The 18512-nt window shown below is 42.3% G+C and overlaps 1 protein-coding gene across 7 annotated transcripts in view; it reads right to left on the bottom strand.

Annotated features, from left to right (window-relative positions):
- The window catches only part of LOC124613149 (adipokinetic hormone/corazonin-related peptide receptor variant I), a 381190-nt gene that overhangs the window by 44740 nt on the left and 317938 nt on the right, over positions 1-18512 (bottom strand). For 2 of the 7 annotated variants that reach the window (XM_047141773.1, XM_047141774.1), the window contains exon 8: positions 1487-1557. The exons of the other annotated variants lie outside the window; for them this stretch is intronic. In XM_047141773.1, coding sequence (XP_046997729.1) covers positions 1532-1557 — 26 coding nt within the window. In that variant the 3' untranslated portion in view covers positions 1487-1531. The remainder of the gene's footprint in view (positions 1-1486; positions 1558-18512) is intronic. 7 annotated transcript variants of the gene reach the window in all.

The raw sequence follows: 18512 nt of genomic DNA, 5'->3' as shown, positions 1-18512 counted from the left end.
AATTTACAGAAACCAAACTAAAAAAATCCGATGGATAGCGAAGCCATGGATAAAATGATTCGTCGGGAAACTAAAGCTACTGATGGAAATGATGTGACACAAATCAAGTACATTTGTGTGTGCGTTTTAGAGAGAGAGAGAGAGAGAGAGAGAGAGACGTGAGTGGTACGAAGATACGCTGTTTGGTGCGGTGCGGGTTTATTTATACAGATCTTCTGTTGCGGCAAATAATATTTCATTGAATTGGGCCAGAGGGAGCAGGAGAGGACAGTGATAGATGGAGGTGAAATCTTTTATCTGCTGCGTGTGCCCATGTACCCCCCAAAAAATTAAGCCACATACAAGTCATTTTGCTTAAAAAACAATTTCTACAGGACAATGTAGTGCCACCGTTAATTGCACACAACGTTGAAGCATTTGTTACTTTTGTATTCAGCTTGAATTCAGTAGCTTCTCACAAGGGAAACTCCCCGTCGAACCCCCGCTCTGATTAAGTGGTAAAATGGCCCATCAAAAATCAGGCATGAAAACAGGAAGAGTGTGTACTGAACTGTGAACGCTGCAAGCTCAAGATATGCAACATCGAGGGAATTGCAACAATCACGGTGTCGTGGTTATGTGGCCATGGTGATGGATTGCAAAGTAAGGGATTCGTGTTCAAATCTCCTTCGTACCCATTTTCTTTTTCACGAAATTATGAATTGTCCGATCGGTCATTGACGTGTCTGTTCTCCTACTGTGGTCTTGGTAATTGTCATACTGTACATTGGTTATAAAAAAAATGAATTATGTACTGGGAATATATTACCGTCATACGTAAATGTGATGAATAGTAAGAGGAAGTGGTATGGCGCATAGACCTCTCACTGAAATAAAAACAACAAATAAGCGGGTGTCAACTATGTTACAACCAAGGAATTCTAGAGTCAAAACTTCCAACACTGAACGCAAGAATCGTAACATGCAGTACATGTGTAGAACAAGTCGGAGGTTCGTCCTCCCGGAGGCCCCTTCCTTACATCTAGCTGTTGCAAACGGCCGTTACACCACGACACAGACACAAATTTGAATACAGTGAGCAGATACGTCAATGACCGGACGGGCAGTTGATAATTCTGCGGAAAAAAAATGAGGCACGAGGGAGATATGAACATGCATCTACCCTTTTGCACTCTAACACAGTGATCACTTTACCACGACTCCGTGGCGATTCAAATTTTCTCTATTTGCACATCTTGATCTTGGACCATTCACTGTTTCGATTTTGCTTCTTTTTTTTGCAGTTCGGTACACCTTCTTTTTCATGCTTGATCTATGTTTTAGTTTCTGACTGGCTGTCCACTGGGACACATTACCACTAGATCTGAGGGGGTGCGATGGCAAGTTTCCATTGTCAGTACAAATACTCAAAGGGGTCGCACTTCTCTGGCTGGGATCACTCACTACCGGTAGTCTATCTACATGAGGGTGGCGGAGCTCAGCTTACCCCGTCCACCGTCCACCGCTGGCCTACCGTGCCGGCTGCAGCTTGCTACTTCCGCTGCCTGCTACTGCCCTCTGCAAGTGGCAAAAAAAAGTGCGCAGGTAGGAGCAAGCACTCCACAAAAGTTGTACTTACATCATCCACTGAGTCAACACACACAAAGATCTCTACGATTCACTACTGTACATATAAACAAGGTGCTTCAGAATGAACAGTTGGGCAGACAGACAACTTTCATTACATAGGTTTATGTAAACATCTGTTGCTACGCAGCAGCTTTTTAGTGATTGTGGGCAGTAATCAATTTTGGTTTCTTAGGCTGCCTTATCTGCAGAATGCTTGGAAAATTTGCACCTATAATAATAACTAATATTATTATTATTATTATTATTACTATTAATTTTAATAACGAAACGTTCTGCAAAATTATATTTATTTGGTCACGAACTGTCTTTCGGCTTTTCGAACAATCTTCAGGTGACAACTGCATGTCGCCCACACAGATAAACTTGATGTACGAATTAAACAGATATTGTTTGAACAGAAGATACAAAAATGACAAAATGTTTACATAGGAAAATATTACAATAATTATATTAACTAAACATGGAAGCATAAACCAAGTTTTTATGTGGAGATATATATTACAAATGATGAGGAATAAAATGATTTTACAGTTAGAATCTAATATTTGAAATGGGAATTAAGTCTGGCATTCTGTGTCATGTGTTTGTTGATTCCAATATTTCCAGTAGGGTCACCTTTCTGCGCTTATTTTTTTTTTTTCGACAGAATGTAGAATTTAACATTCACACGATGGTTTTCTGCTAAAAGATGATCAGCAAAGATCGAAACTTTTGTCTTTAATCGCCAGCTTATCTCATATTCACGTAGCCTAATAGCCACTGCTCTGTCTATTTTGTCTTTACTACTGAATAAAAACTTTGATATGTTATTGATATTATAAAACGTAAGTCTGTAGTTGCAAAAAATTTAACTTTCAGTCACGCAGAGCTGTGGCTGTTAGACTACATGAACATGAGAGAAACTGCCGATTAAAGAAGGAAATTTCGACCTTAGCTGATCACCTTTTTAGCACAAACATTCATACGCTGTAGAAACGTTACCCTACTGAAACATGGAAATCAACCAACACACGACACAGAACGCCAACCTAGTGTTATATGATCAGACCAAGTTTCTGTTTTCGCCCTTGTAAAATTAAGTTTTCGTTACAAATACTAGATTCTAACTGTAAAATCTTTTATTTCTCATCATATGTTACAGGTATGTCCACATAAGAACTTTATTTACGCTCCCATTTTTAGTTAACGTACTTATGGAAATATTTTCATATGTAAACACTTTGTTATTTTTGTATCTTGTTTTCGAATAACATCTGTTTAAGTCGTACATCATGTTTATCTGTGTTGGCGACATGGAGTTGTCACCTGAAAATGATCTGAGAGGGCGAAAGCCTGTTCTTGACCGAATAAATATAATTTTGCTGAACATTAGGAAGTGCTTTCCTTTTCATTATTATTATCACGTTCTGCCAAGCACTGACAGCAAATTCCATTAATGTTATTATTTTATTATTGTTATAAGAGGATAGTTCTGCTTTGAAATTGCTCAAATCAAATAAACATCACAGACCTCCTGAGTATCACAACCCAGAGGAACTGCATACTGAGGTCTAACATCCCCTAATGGATCAGTTGCCAGATCCATGTCACTTCATTTAATTTTCGTTCATTTGCTTGGTTGCGAACAATGCCGGGTATGAATAAACGCCAGAGACAAACTGGATGCTAATATTATGACCATCCCACAACAGATCACCACAATGATAGCCAAAGACCCCCCCCCCCCCCCCCCCCCCCACACACACACACACACACACACACACACACACACACACACACTACTAAAGACACTGTGTTAAAGTTAGATAGACTTAAACTTTAATTAGAACTATTAAAATGAACATACTGTTTTTAAACCAATAAACATCTAAGGTGTAACACGTGAAGAGTTCCACACGTATTTTTATTAACATTTCGTAACTGGTAATTCCATACTGGATGTATCAAAATGAGGTTTTAAAAATTTGGAGACAGGTTCCTTACACCTAAACAAGACAAAAATTAGTAAAATTTCCGGAGAAAATGGACTCTAAAATTCATGTCTTAAGCGCTATGAGCACTTGTTCGTCTTCGCTTCCACTGAACAAGTGCTCCTGGCTCCTAAGATAAGCACTTTATAGCCCATGTTTTCTGGAAATTTTTTCTTGTTTTGATCGATACTACCTCCTTCCAAAAAATGGAAAGCAAAGAGCTTGCCATAGAACAGATGTATTTCACAGTATCGAGGATGAATAAGTGCTCATGGCTCTTAAGCTATGCATTTTAGAGCCCATGTTTACTGGTCATTTTTGTCTTGTATTGGTGTAAGGAACCTGTCCTCAAATTGCTGGAAGGTCGTTCTGAAGCACCCTGTGCAGGCACTCCTTCAAACTTGTACCGTATCTTCAGAAACACGCTGTATATGCATGCATATGCACATCTGCACTGATTGCCATAGGTTTTTATAAGAATTTCATGAATGTCAGATGAATTTATCAACATATTAGTGAATCGCATCCGTTGTGAGAAGCAACCATTATATGTGACATTAACTAAGAGGAACTTTTAATATAAATTTTGGCTGACTTACTGGATACACATGTTGCTGATTTTTTATGTTTATTCATACACATAACAACTAAGAGAAAAACTTATACTATATGCGAGGAGGATAGCCCATCTGAATGAATGACGTGCATTTGATTGTCTATTTTGACTGATGTCAATAAAATGGCTGATAATTCGATAACCACACATACTGGGTGATTATTACGTGGGTAATCCCAAAACTAAGATCTATTTTTTTTTTATGAGTACAGAACTCTGTGTGTCTGGCTGTTGGTCACACTGTTATGAAGAGTGCTTCACGCGCTTTGTGTGAACATGCGCACGCCGCTCTGAGGCGCTGCCTTGGCTTGGCAGCCGTTGAGAATGGAGCTCCTGTTGAATATTACCGCCAAGTGCGAATTGCGCGCAGTTATTCGGTTTTTGAACGCAAAGGGCACTGCGCCAATTGAAATCCATCGCCAATTTACGGAAGTGTATGGTGAGTCGTGCATGGATGTCAAAAATGTTCATAAGTTATGTAGAGAGTTTGCAGTTGGTCGGACCAAAATTCACGGCGAACAAAGGAACAGGAGGCCGTCAATTTCTGAGGAGACAGTGTTGAAGGTTAAGCAAATCATGCGTGAAGATCGACGGATCACCCTGGATGATCTCTGCGCGTTGGTTCCCGAGATTTTCCGAAGCACCGCTCACAGGGCTTTAACGGAAACATTGAACTACCAGAAGGGCAAGATGGGTGCCACTCATGCTGACTCATGAACACATGCGGCAACGAGTTGATGCTTCCTGGGCATTTCTTCACCGCCTTGCAGCCGAACAGGACAACTTTCTGCACTCAACTATCACGGGTGACGAAACCTGGGCATACCACTTTACACCTGGCACCAAGCAACAATCACGCCAGGGGCGGCATCCTTCTTCGCCAAAGCCGCGGAAATTCAAACAAACACAGTCTGCCAGTAAAGTCATGACAACCGTTTTTTGGGATCGGAAAGGGGTATTGTTGGTCGACTTTATGCCCACTGGGACGACAATTAACGCTGACAGGTATTGCGAGACAAACGGGCAATTCAGAACCGGAGAAGAGGAATGTTGAACAAAAGTGTACACATTCCCCATGCGCCCCCCCTCCCCCCCCCCCCTCCCCCGCCCTCACACATCTCTCGGCAAACCGTTGTTCTCCTGCAACAGTTTCAGTGGAACATAATCACCCACCCACCTTATAGTCCTGACTTGGCGCCCAGTGACTGTCACCTGTTCCCTAGGTTAAAAGAACATTTAGTCGGAAAGCAATTCAGCTCCGACGACGAGGTGACAGAAAAGGTTCATAACTTCCTGAGCAGCATGGCGGTGGGATGGTATGACATGGGCATACAAAAACTGCCGAAGTGTCTACAAAAATGCATCGACAGAAATGGTGATTATCTCGAAAAATAGCTAAATGCTCAAGCTGCAAACTGATGTAAACCACTGTAGAAATAAACAGGACTATGTACTTATAAAACAGTACGAGACCTTACTTTTGGGATTACCCTCGTTATACGCTTAAAAACCCCTGTGCAGATGTAGATAACGCTGAGGCACGTAATTTAATACACATGCTGCCGCAACTGTTGGGAAATACCCCAAAAGTTGATGACAATTGTTGAACATGTAACATCACGAGATGACATACCTCACCATACCTGCTTGAGTGGAGCCTAGTGTTCTGTCACACCTAATCAACGCATCCAAAGCCAAGTAAGTAATCACATCGGTATGACTCCAGGCCTTCGTCGCAATTTTAGCTCTTCGGGATTGGGTCTTGTATCTACCAGGCAGTATTTTTTGCATTGCGTTAGACAATTTTGTGTTTATATTGAGGCAAGATTTATTATTTGATCGCGGTCACCGCTGGTTGATTGTAAAGCACAGTACAACAAAAACGTACTGTTTTGCTCCTCAAGTGAATAAGTATAAACTTCCGCATTGAATCCTAAACAGTAAATGACCTACTTGTTCTTTTGTAGATGAATTCTGTAAAAGAAAAAGTACGGACAAAGGGGAACAAACACAGAACAGCGGGTACTTAGTTACAGAACGCCAATGGCGTTGCCGCAGTGGTAACACTGGTTCCCGTCAGATCGCTGAAGTTAAGTGCTGTTGGGCTGGGCTAACAGTGGTATGGGTGACCATCCAGTCTGCCGAGTGCTGTTGCCGAGCGGGATGCATCATCCCTTATGAGGCAAACTGAGGAGCTACTTGATTGAGAAGTAGTGGCTCTGGTCACGTAAACTGATATGCGGCCGGGAGAGAGATGTACTGACCGCATGGCTGTCCATATCCGCATACAGTAATGCCTGTGGACCTACATGGCCTGTTCGGGTGGAGTTTTAGTTTTTTACGTTTACAACAGATCAGATTCACAAAAGTTGTTTGAAAACGGAGTAGCCTAGCGGGGTGATGTGTAGGACTGTCCCTTAGCGGCGTGGGTAGAATCTACAAGTTCAATCGCTGCACGTGAGGCGAGGTACGTCATCTGGTGACGTCAAATGTCCAATATTTGTCACACTCTTCGGATACGTCCATGTTGCTTCAGGGTTTTCTCGAACATTAATAAGAATCACCGTGTATACGTACTTATCATGTGTAAAATAGCTATGACATACGTTTAATCGGCGTTAATGCATGCAACTGCAAATTATGCGTTTTACATTTAGTAGCAACTTCTCACAGATTTTCAACTTAGAATCTTTTCTTTACGTGTTTTTTTATTTTAGAAGTGCTCTGGTTCTTGACACTTATTCAGTATTTCTCATCAGATGTAGAATTACACTACTGGCCATTAAAATTGCTACGCCAAGAAGAAATGCAGATGATAAACGGGTATTAATTGGACAAATATATTATACTAGAACTGACATGTGATTACATTTTTACGCAATTTGGGTGCATAGATCCTGAGAAATCAGTACTCAGAACAACCACCTCTGGCCGTAATAACGGCCTTGATACGCCTGGGCATTGAGTCAGAGCTTGGATGGCATGTAAAGGTACAGCTGCCCATGCAGCTTCAACACGATACCACAGTTCATCAAGAGTAGTGACTGGCGTATTGTGACGAGCCAGTTGCTGGGCCACCATTGACCAGACGTTTCCAATTGGTGAGAGATCTGGAGAATGTGCTGGACAGGGAAGCAGTCGAACATTTTCTGTATCCAGAAAGGCCCGTACAGGACCTGCAACATGCGGTCGTGCATTATCCTGCTGAAATGTAGGTTTCCGCAGGGATCGAATTAAGGGGAGAGCCACGGGTCGTAACACATCTGAAATGTAACGTCCACTGTTCAAAATACCGTCAATGCGAACAAGAGGTGACCGAGACGTGCAAGCCATACCATCACGCCGGGTGATACGCCAGTATGGCGATGACGAATACACGCTTCCAATGTGCGTTCATCGCGATGTCGCCAAACACGGATCCGACCATCATGATGCTGTAAACAGAACCTGGATTCATCCGAATAAATGACGTTTTGCCATTCGTGCACCCAGGTTCGTCGTTGAGTACACCATCGCAGGCGCTCCTGTTTGTGATGCAGCGTCAAGGGTAACCGCAGCCACGGTCTCCGAGCTGATAGTCCATGCTGGTGCAAACGTCGTCGAACTGTTCGTGCAGATGGTTGTTGTCTTGCAAACGTCCCCGTCTGTTGACTCAGGGATCAAGACGTGTCTGCACGATCCGTTACAGCCATGCGGATAAGATGCCTGTCATTTCGACTGCTAGCGATACGAGGCCGTTGGGATCAAGCACGGCGTTACGTATTACCCTCCTGAACCCACCGATTGTGTCTTGTGCTTACGGTCATTGGATCTCGACCAACGCGAGCAGCAGTGTCGCGATACGATAAACCGCAATCGCGATAGGCTACAATCCGACATTTATCCAAGTCGGAAACGTGATGGTACGCATTTCTCCACCTTACAAGAGGCATCAAAAAAACGTTTTACCAGGCAACGCCGGTCAACTACAGCTTGTGTATGAGAAATCAGTTGGAAACTTTCCTCATGTCAGCACGTTCTAGGTGTCGCCACCGGCGCCAACCTTGTGTGAATGCTCTGAAAAGCTAATGATTTGTATATCACAGCATCTTCTTTCTGTCGGTTAAATTTCGCGTCTGTAGCACGTCACCTTCGTGGTGTAGCAATTTTAATGGCCAGTAGTGTATTATAATATTTGCAATTTTTTCACATCTGTGAAATGTTATTGATTTTTGTGATTATCTGGAATCAGATCTCATGATTAAATATGGGTATTTTATAGAAAACAACAGTAACCATTATGCATGTCTTAAATAAACAGAGCAGTGGCGGCTATCTTCAGACTTTTACTCTAATTTTTTGTGTTTTGAACGAATACATCAGACAACACAGACCCACGACTTATCTTAGAAGAAAGATGGAAAGCAAAAGTACGTTTATGGCAGCTGTAAATTTAGTTCAAGTTTTTAACAGTGAGGACTGGAATACACTGTTTCAAATTCTGGCGGTAGTATGAATAAAATAAAGGGAGCAGCAGGTTACCTACAACTAATGTTTGGGGGCCAGGTGCAGTGACAGCAAGCTGAAAATCAAATCTGAGCAGTGTTCTTTCATTCATAAGCTCAAGTATTTCCAGACTCAACTATGGCTTCTTCTTCTCTATTTTCACTGTAACTACGTATCACTGTTTTGCCTTAATTGATTCCTAGTTCACCATATTCTACTCGTCTCCTACTCAATTTATTGCAAACGTTTTTACTTCAGTCTATAAATCGAGCAAACAGAAAAAAAGAAAAAAAAAAGAAATTTGGATAGGTAATTGAAATTCAGGGAGAAGAAATAAGATCTTTTAGGTTTTTCGACAACGTTGTACTCCTGTCAAAGATGAAACAGGACTTGGAAAATCAGTTGAACAGAATCGATAGCGCCTTGAAAACAAATTGTAAGATGAATATCCACAAAGATGAAACAAAGCCAGTGGAATGCACTCGAATTAGGAACTGGATTACAGATGGGGAAATTAAAAGAAGTATGTGACTATGGTTATTTGTGCAGAAAAATAACAGGCAATGGGCAAAATAGAGAGAATATAAAATGGAACATTGCAGTAACAAGAAGAGAGTTTGTGAAAAAGAGAAATATCTTCTCATTAGATATAAATTTTAAGTGTTAAGAAGTCTTTCCTGAAGGAATTTGTCCAGACTGTAGTCTTCTGTGGATGTGAAATGTGGATGACAGAAAGTTCAGACAAGAAAAGAAGCTTTTGGAATGTGGTGCTACAGAAGAATGATGAAGATTACAAGAGTGAATCAGAATAATTAATGAATAACTACTGAATCGATTTCAGCAGAAAGGAAATTGTGGCACAATATTACTAAAGGAAGGGGTCAAGAACTCATCGGTATGACAGCCAAGGGAAGTGTGTGGGACGAAAATAGTAGACAGAGACTAAGGTTTGATATTAGTAAGTTGATGCAAATGACTGTAGGTTCTGTAGCTATGCAGAGATGAAGAGGCTTTCATAGTATGAACTAGTTAGGGGACTTACATCAAACAACTCTTTGGACTGGAGACAATAACAACAAACGAATCCAGTGACAAAACCATTCATTTATTCATCTACACATGATGTTTATCCATGTACCTCACCATGGTGATTGTAGTGGGATTAATATGCTCCTGGAATATTTTTTGTTTGGGTTGTAGGTATTCAGCAGCAAGTATACATTCAGGGGTAAATTATCCCCCTCCTCCTTCCCTTAACCTATTGTGCTGCTAACTAATTTATGATCTCCTAAGGGCTGATTTACCTCTGATGGTATTCTTGCCCCTGAATGTATGCAACCAACACATACAAAATGTGCAAGGATGGACTTCACCCCACTACTGGGTAAGCCCCATAAAGTTATTTCTAATGGTTCAAGGAATGTATGAACAAGGGAGACTACCGATTTAAATTGCTCCTGCCTAGGAAATAAATCATAGGCCATCAAATATACCAGTTTCCTTACATGAAAACAGTCCTTGGAAAGAAAAAAACAATTTCTCCCACTATGCCACTAAGCGTGTTTCATTAGTGCAGGTATCTGGGTACTTGTTTCAGTATGTTAGGAACAGAATTTTCTTTCTTACAAAAATACTTCTCTATAGTTGCAACAGTATAGATAATCTTAGAATTCATACAACTGAGGCGCTGAGAACCATAAGGACCTAAACCATACTGTCGTCAATTCTGAGATTGTATCATGTACACTCGCTCCTAGCATCTGTTGAGTGTTGTGCCCCTGCACTCTATATATGAACATTGCCGAAAAGCTCACTGATTTCTCTGATATTCACTGTCACAAAGGCCCAAAGAACAAATTTTCATTAACTACAGTGATACCTGTTTCTTCATAAAAGCTTCATCATAGCCTCACGTTCCATGGTTTCAGTATTCCAGTCTGTAAAATAGCCGCTGACAATTTCAGAACCTTCAAGGGTGTTACAGACATCACTATCAAATCAAAAGTTGAAGATTGTGGTAACAATGCATAGTTAAGAAATTTTGCAATACGAAGATTGCAGCACGTTACCATGAACTGCTGTTTAAACTGACATATTCTGTACTGAGGTCGTAGAAGGCCACCATCTTCTTCGACTCACCTTGAGGGAGACTGCAAATTGTCATTTCCCCATAGTTTGTAAAGGCCTAGCAAAATGCAGTGGACGGCATATACCAGCCTTGAAACACAAAGACTTAACTAAAAACTAGATTAAACCCGAAACACGCAGGCTACTACGTTTCATGTCTAAGGTTAACAGACAGTTTTATCTGAACCTCAAGAAAGAGTATGTACTTCATGAAAATGCTGATAGCGAGGACCATGAAGCATTGGGATAGGTTGTAATTGTGTTAGTGGCGCAATTAGTATCTTTTCCTTATTTTTTGATTGTAGTTTCACGTTAAATATAGACTACACAACAGTCAAGACACTATTGCCACTAGCCTGTGTATGAAATTTTTTTGGATTAACGCTAATAACAATAACCCTAAATATTAATTAAAATTTCATAATATAAAATGGCTATATGATTTTTTATGAGAGTTACAGAATATTAGGAGTTGGTTAAAAAACAAGTCTAACATAAGAGACTGGCAGGTTGTCCACAAATCAGATTTTCGCAAACATCTATTCTTTTCAAAACTTTGTTCCTGTGCTTTAGGCCTTATGGTTCTCAGTGGCTCAATTCTGATGTGTTTCTAAAACTTAAGCATAATCAAGGAAATTAGAAAATGAAAAGTTACATGATTAGTTTGATTTACTCACTGTAATTGTTTGGTTTGCATTTAAAATGAGTACATTTTGCTCTGAATAGGTTCATCATTCAGTCACAACGAAAGGTTCTAAAGTAAACACACTGTGTTTGTTGTGTTCACATATTTGTTGGGAACAGAGTGTAGTATTTTGGTGATATCACAAAGACATTATTTGAACTTCATTTTGTATGTTAAAAACCTTGGAAGCATTAAGCTAATACTGAGTTTCTGTGGTGTTATTTGAAGGCTGTGGCTTGTAAATTTTCGTTGGCCAAATAGAGTTCAACCTAGAGCAAACAGTTTACCACAGGACTACTGATATTTGGCCTTAGCTGCGCCGCGAAACCTAATGATGTTTGAGAAATAGTTGTCTGCAAATTTCCCAACTGCCTCAGGAGTTAGTTTCGCAATATGGCAAAACCTGCATTTAAATTTATTCTCTGAAAAACATATTGCAGAGGTTGGCAAATGGTCCCTCATACATTTCCTCCCATTTCCTGCTCTACTCGAAAATGGTGCACTCTATGAGTATCGGAGAGCCATAGTATGAATTTTAAAATTGTGATTTTAGTATTATGGTCATTACACAAATTAATGCTGGTGGAAGTAATTTGTTACTTGACTTATTTTGCAACATAAAATTTCGTAATTTAACTGGTAAACCGCCACATGACCTGTAATTCTGTCTATAGTGACTGCCAGTGAAGTTTGATAGGTATCTCTACAACAATCTCACAATTAATGAACCTATGGTAAAATGTGTTACTCTGCTTTGGATCTTTGATATTATATCTCTTAGTCTTACATGGCAAGAGAGCCACTCTGAGAAGCAATACTCTCATTTTTCATGCAGAATACATTACACTTGTTTATGTTGAGAGCCTGTCGTCGCCTTGCTTATTGCAGCAAATTACTGATAGTAGAACATCTCTATACACAACCGTATCAACTTTAAACAGCCTTATGTAGTTTCTGAACTAATTTACCCACTCACTTAACAACAATGCGAAAAAATTCCGTTGTCAGGGTCCGTGCAGCTACCCCCGCCGAAGGTTAGAGTCCACCCGCGGGTATGGGTATGTGTGTTGTCCATAGCGTAAGTTAGTTTAAGTTAGGCTAAGTAGTGTGTAGGCTTAGGGACGATGACCTCAGCAGTTTGGTACCGTAAGACCTTACCACAAATTTCCAAATTCCGTTTTAAAAGTGTCCTACTTCAGCTGAAGGACTGATTTCCTGATGACGTCTTTCCATTCATGATGGAGAACCAATCCATAAAGCCAAAAGTATCACACAAGTCTCAGTCGAAAAATGGTACAAAAATTTTGTCACTGCCTGGGAGGAGCCCAGACATGAACCTAATAGAAACCCTGTGGGAAATAGTGAAGTCAAACGTTGAGGAAAGACAATGATGCAAAAATGTGCTGACAAGCTTACAGAAATATGACGCACTGATGAAGAGAATAAAAATCTTTGCCCATTTTCACTGAAGTTTGCCAAAGAGAAGGAAAAATGTAGATCATGGCAAAAGGCTGGGATGCACAGATTTTGCACTTAGTTGGTTTCCTGACACTTGCTACAGTACCGTACCAAAGGTGAACGCTGAAGGGTCAGTTTTTGCCACTGAAAACAATAAAACTCGTGGATCACAACTAAGGATACCATCCACATAAGAATAAAGGAGAATATTCCGATAAATTGTTAGAATAAGGTTATCTTTTATTTCCGTTTGAATATAGTTGGATTTCCAGTGTGCTGTCTGAAATCTAAAGGCAACCTGCTGTACACTCTTGTATCGGAATACAGAACTCTGTTCTGAACCCTATACAGAGAAATGTGGAAATTAGAGTTCTTCCAGAAATGCAGCTGTGAATTTCACTTTCGCTGTTAACTGCAAATACTACTACAATTCAATTTGTTGATGCATGAGTGCAAGAATCTCAACATTCCTAATGACCAGGGAAAAATTTCCGCCTGAACATGCGAAGCGTAACAAGTCAGCACTGGAGATTCAAAGTAGCAAATATTAAACAAATAGTAAATATAAGATCGCAACGTACTGCAGTGGTCAAAATAAATGTTGCATATTCACGAAACTTTAATACTGAACGTTGTAACCCAGAAATACGTTTTGGCATCAGTACATAGACTTGTTTTTAATGTAATTCTAGCGGAAACTGTCCATGGCTCTTGAAAGGTGGCTACACTGAGCCACAGCGCCAGAGATTGCGCCAAAGAGTATTATTTCGCCGCCTCCACTGGCAGTGCTTGTCGAGAACTCGTAGTAGTCAGTGCTTGCTGAGATGTCGTAGTGAAGAGTGCTTGTCGAGAACTCGTAGTAGGGTGCTTGCTGAGATGTGGTAGTGAAAAGTTCTTGTCGAGAAGTCGTAGTGGAGAGTGCTTGTTCCATGTTTTATGCAGTTGTTTGATGGGATAGACAGCAGATGTTGTTCGAATGGAGATATTGTAATGATCAGAGTGCTTTTCGTCAATATATATGAAGGTAAAATATTCCCTGTTTTTTTTCATTATTTCAGTGTCTTAGATAATGCGTAATTACAGGTTCAGTCAACAAACCATCTGGCTCGTGTTCTCGTATAAGAGCGTAATTCTGGTTTTCTTGCGCAATTATAGTATTTATATATTTTGTAATTACTTCAGTATAAATGATATTTAAAATTTCTTGTCTTATTGAAGAAGAACCGTGCCAGATGTGTACGTTGAATCACACTTCCACACACAGAACAGTTACACTTGTGCTTTGTTGTTGCATTGGTTTTATAGCTGCTGGGGACTTAATTAATTGTGTTAACAGAAAATTTCATTCCATTCTTTGTTATTCTATGCAGTCAGATTGCGTACTAAATCTAGTCAGGGCCAACCGTTTACGAGACTGCGTAACCGGCCAGTTAGCTACTATAAAATTTAAAAAAATTATTTGCATTACACATTTATATAATTAAGCCCCCATGCACTCTACTGTGAAGTCTATGGCAACTGAGTCATCTGTAAACATTGCGGGACTTGTGCTGCGTGTCATTACGAGAGTTTTAGAAGTTCAGAATGGTTCAGAAATCAGTATAGAACGATCAGGGGCGCCGCATCGTCACAGTAATGGAGCAGTGAATGAGACCTGTGGACGTCGCAGCGAATGTCGCCGTGAGTCAAATTTACGTCGTCTCTACAATCGGGAAGAAGTTTATAGCGACACGATCAGTCGAGGATCTTCACAAAAGTGGCTCCAGGAGAAAAACTACAGGTGCGCAGGACCGATATTAGTATATAATAGCGCCGGCCGCGGTGGCCGTGCGGTTCTAGGCGCTCCAGTCCGGAGCCGCGCTGTTGCTACGGTCGCAGGTTCGAATCCTGCCTCGGGCATGGGTGTATGTGATGTCCTTAGGTTAGTTAGGTTTACGTAGTTGTAAGTTCTAGGGGACTGATGACCACAGCAGTTGAGTCCCATAGTGCTCGGAGCCATTTGAACCATTTGAACTGTATAACAGCAAGCACAAGCCCTCAACACAATGTTACAGATCTATGGTGGTAGTTCCAAACAGCTACAGGAGTGCACGTGTCAACACTAACGATAAGAGATATGCTCCGTGAGCAGGGATTACCTTCCAGAAGACCTCTCGGGGCTCCTCTTCTGAACCGGATTTGGAGAGGAGCTCGTGTCGCGTGGGTATGAAGCTACTCTTTGTGGACTAGGCAGCAGTGGGACACAGCATTCTTTTCTGTTGAGATCCAAATCAGTCTCCACTCTGACAATAGCGACATTTGTGTGTGGAGTCAACGAGGACAACGTTTATGCCCTAGCTGTGTCGTAGACCCCCACCCTTATCAAGACGGTTCAGTGACGTTTCGGGGGTGGAATCACAAATGGTCGCAGGACACTGCTTGTACCAGTACATCGGAGGATCACTGGGCTGAAATGTCGAGACAACACCCTCGTACGCGTTGTGCCGCGTTCGGCACTACTGTTATGTTGGCTATACACTCTGTCGATGCTGAGGCGACATCTCTAACTGAAGTGTGTGGTCTTCTTTGTGCCAGGGTAGCGGTAGAAGGGCAGCACTGACCCAGAACTGTCACCGCGGGTAAGCAACAAGTGCGCGTCTCGATGTTTGCACGCTCAGCGCAGACCACTTGTTTACTTTGCTCTAGACGGAAGGTACCGTGCTCTGTCTTACTGGATATCGCCACTGAGTATACTGGTCACGAGTGTACTAACAAGGGAAACTCCCCAACACTCCCCCTCCCACCCCCCCTCTCCCCAAGATTTCATGGCAAGATGCCCCAGTGGGCAGCCCAACAAAAACCAAACACAGATCAAGCATGAAAACAGGAACTACGAACAAAGAAGCAAAATAGAAAGGGTGAACGGTCCAAGATCAAGATGTGCAACATCGACCGAATATGATTAGCCACGGTGTCTTGGTTATGTGGTTACGGTGTCGGACTGCTAAGCAAGAGATCCGTGTCCAAACCTCCCTCAATGAGTGACAGTGTGGTGTGCAAAGTCCAGTCACGAAATAGTGGGTTTCTTTATGGCACATGAGCCGTGCGTGGCTCAAATGGCTCTGAGCACTATGCGACTTAACTTCTGAGGTCATCAGTCGCCTAGAACTTAGAACTAATTAAACCTAACTAACCTAAGGACATCACACACATCCATGGCCGAGGCAGGATTCGAACCTGCGACCGTCGCGGTCGCTCGGCTCCAGATGTAGCGCCTAGAACCGTACGGCCACTCCGGCCGGCGAGCGTGGCTCGTGTTCCCGCCATTATGTATTTTACACCCTGTTTTAACGTACTTCCATCTCACTACGTTAAATTACCACTGACACTGAGTTGCTGCTTTTCCTGACCGTGAGCGGCGTTAACAGCGCGTGTCGATATATCCCCTCTCGTAGTATCTTTGCTCGACTGCTGTTACCTCCCGCTCGTTGTCTGTTGTGAGTTGGTCGCAGTTCGGGTTGCGAGTTCGTGTCGGAGTTCGGGTTTAGAGTTCCGGTCGGGAGTTCGAGTAGCGAGTTCGGCCTGCCAGTCAGTTGGAACGCAGTCCAGATCTGCCAGTCGGGGAGTTGCAATGTTGCACTAGTGCAGTCGGGGTTAGAGCAGCAGTGAGGTCTGCGTCGACATAGCTCGCCCGACCATTGCCGCCACGCATCACTTGAGCCGCGCCACGGTCTTGGTGAATCGTTGGTCGATCGTCCTACCGGACGACGTGTTTTGGCTCACCAATCGTTCATGAGTTGTGTGTGTGTGTGTGTGTGTGTGTGTGTGTGTGTGTGTGTGTGTGTGTGTAGTTGGCGTGATTTCCTTTGACAAGTTATCTTAAATGTTGTCGGCATACTGGCTCTGAGAGGTCGATCGTCTGACCGGGCGACGTGTAACTGATTCTCTGAGCGCTTCTGGGCTCCTTCAATTACAATCTTGTGGAATTTGGTCGGTCCTTTCCTGGTGCAAGGATGTCGTTTAGCCAGTGGGCGTGTTTCCTCTGCATGGTTGGGTCCGAGCCAGTATTTCCGCCGTCGTGTGTCCGGAAGTGAGTGGGAGACGGACCAGCAGTGCAGCCGCCACGGAGCACCAGTCGCGGACGGACCAGCAGGCAGTCGGTCGGTTGCTTCGGACCAAGGAAGACATCTCCGCGTGGCGCGGTCGCCTGGGTCCGCTGCCGGGCCCCGCGCAGTGTCGCAGCGTGTGTGGAGCTGTCCGATCGCTACGAGCTTCGTGGTTCACAGACCCAGGACTTCAGAGTTGAGTAGCGGTTTCAAGTACCCAAGCCACGTCCATTCCTGTTGTGGTTCGTTTCGGTGGTTCGCTGTTGCGGAGATTTTGTGTTTGAATCCTCATGTACCGATTGATGGCAAGCAAGTCGTTGTGTCGGTCGGTCCGTGGCTGTCCCCTGGTTGGGTTCCGACGGATCAAGTGTAGTTGTTGGGCTCACCATCTGTCTCGCCTAAGCGAACGAGGCCAGACCGACCTCCCTGGTGGCTTCGGAGTGCCACCTGTGTTTAATTATCTGTTGTCAGCTACTTTAAATTCAAGGTTTATGGCTATCTTTTTATTTTCTTAAAAATTTTGAAAAATTAATTTTTAAGTTTATCTCTCAAGATTAAACATTGCGGCCTTCTGCCGTTAAAAGTCTATGGTAATATATTCTAAAATTTTGAAATTTAATTGTGTCCTTCAGCCATTAGTATTGCACCTTGCATATGTTTGCTGCTTTTTAAAATTATTTTATTGCTATCTTAATTGGATTTTTACCTTGTTGATTTGTTAAGATTTCTTGTTTGGAGGCCTTCAGCCGTGAAAGAGTTGCTTTCGGCAAAAGTCCGGCTATCTGACGCTTTGGTTGTAAAGGTTATTAAATTACAATAAATGACAATTAGAAGGAGAAACTGACCTGAACCTTTGGCCCTTTTCACAATCCTATTACCTGTTCTGCCCAGCGGGTTTAGCGGGCGTATCGGCACAGTAACTACTGAAGAGTAGGTAAAGGTTTTGGAAGACGATCTCATCCCCATTATCCAACGTGACCCTTATTTCTACAAGACGCGGTTCATGTAAGACGGAGCTCGACTCCATCAAAGCAAGAGTGTTTGATGTCCTGAGAAGCACTTTGGGGACCACATTCTGGCTCTACGGTACACAGAGGCCACTGGCATGGGCCTCAATTGGTCGCCGTATTCTACAGATCCAAAGACATGTGACTCCTTTTCGTGGAGTTATATTATAGACAAGGTGTAAAGCAATAATCACAAAACCATCGCTGAGCTGTAAACAGTCACTCAGGAGGTCACCGACAGTGTCGATGTCCCGACACTTCAGCGGGTCATGCAGACTTTCGCTATTCGTCTGTGCCACATCATCGCCAATGTTGGTAGGCATATCGAATATGTCATAACCTAAATCCGAGTATCTGTACTGATATTTACATGTTGTATATGTATATGTTGTATATGTTTACATGTTGTTCACGCCGTAGTTTGTAACTAATTCACGATTTTTCAGATAG

Source organism: Schistocerca americana, chromosome 4 (genome assembly GCF_021461395.2).
Source record: "Schistocerca americana isolate TAMUIC-IGC-003095 chromosome 4, iqSchAmer2.1, whole genome shotgun sequence".
Lineage (NCBI taxonomy): Eukaryota > Metazoa > Arthropoda > Insecta > Orthoptera > Acrididae > Schistocerca > Schistocerca americana.
Note: the sequence above shows the minus strand (reverse complement) of the source record. Positions and strands in the feature narration are given on the sequence as shown.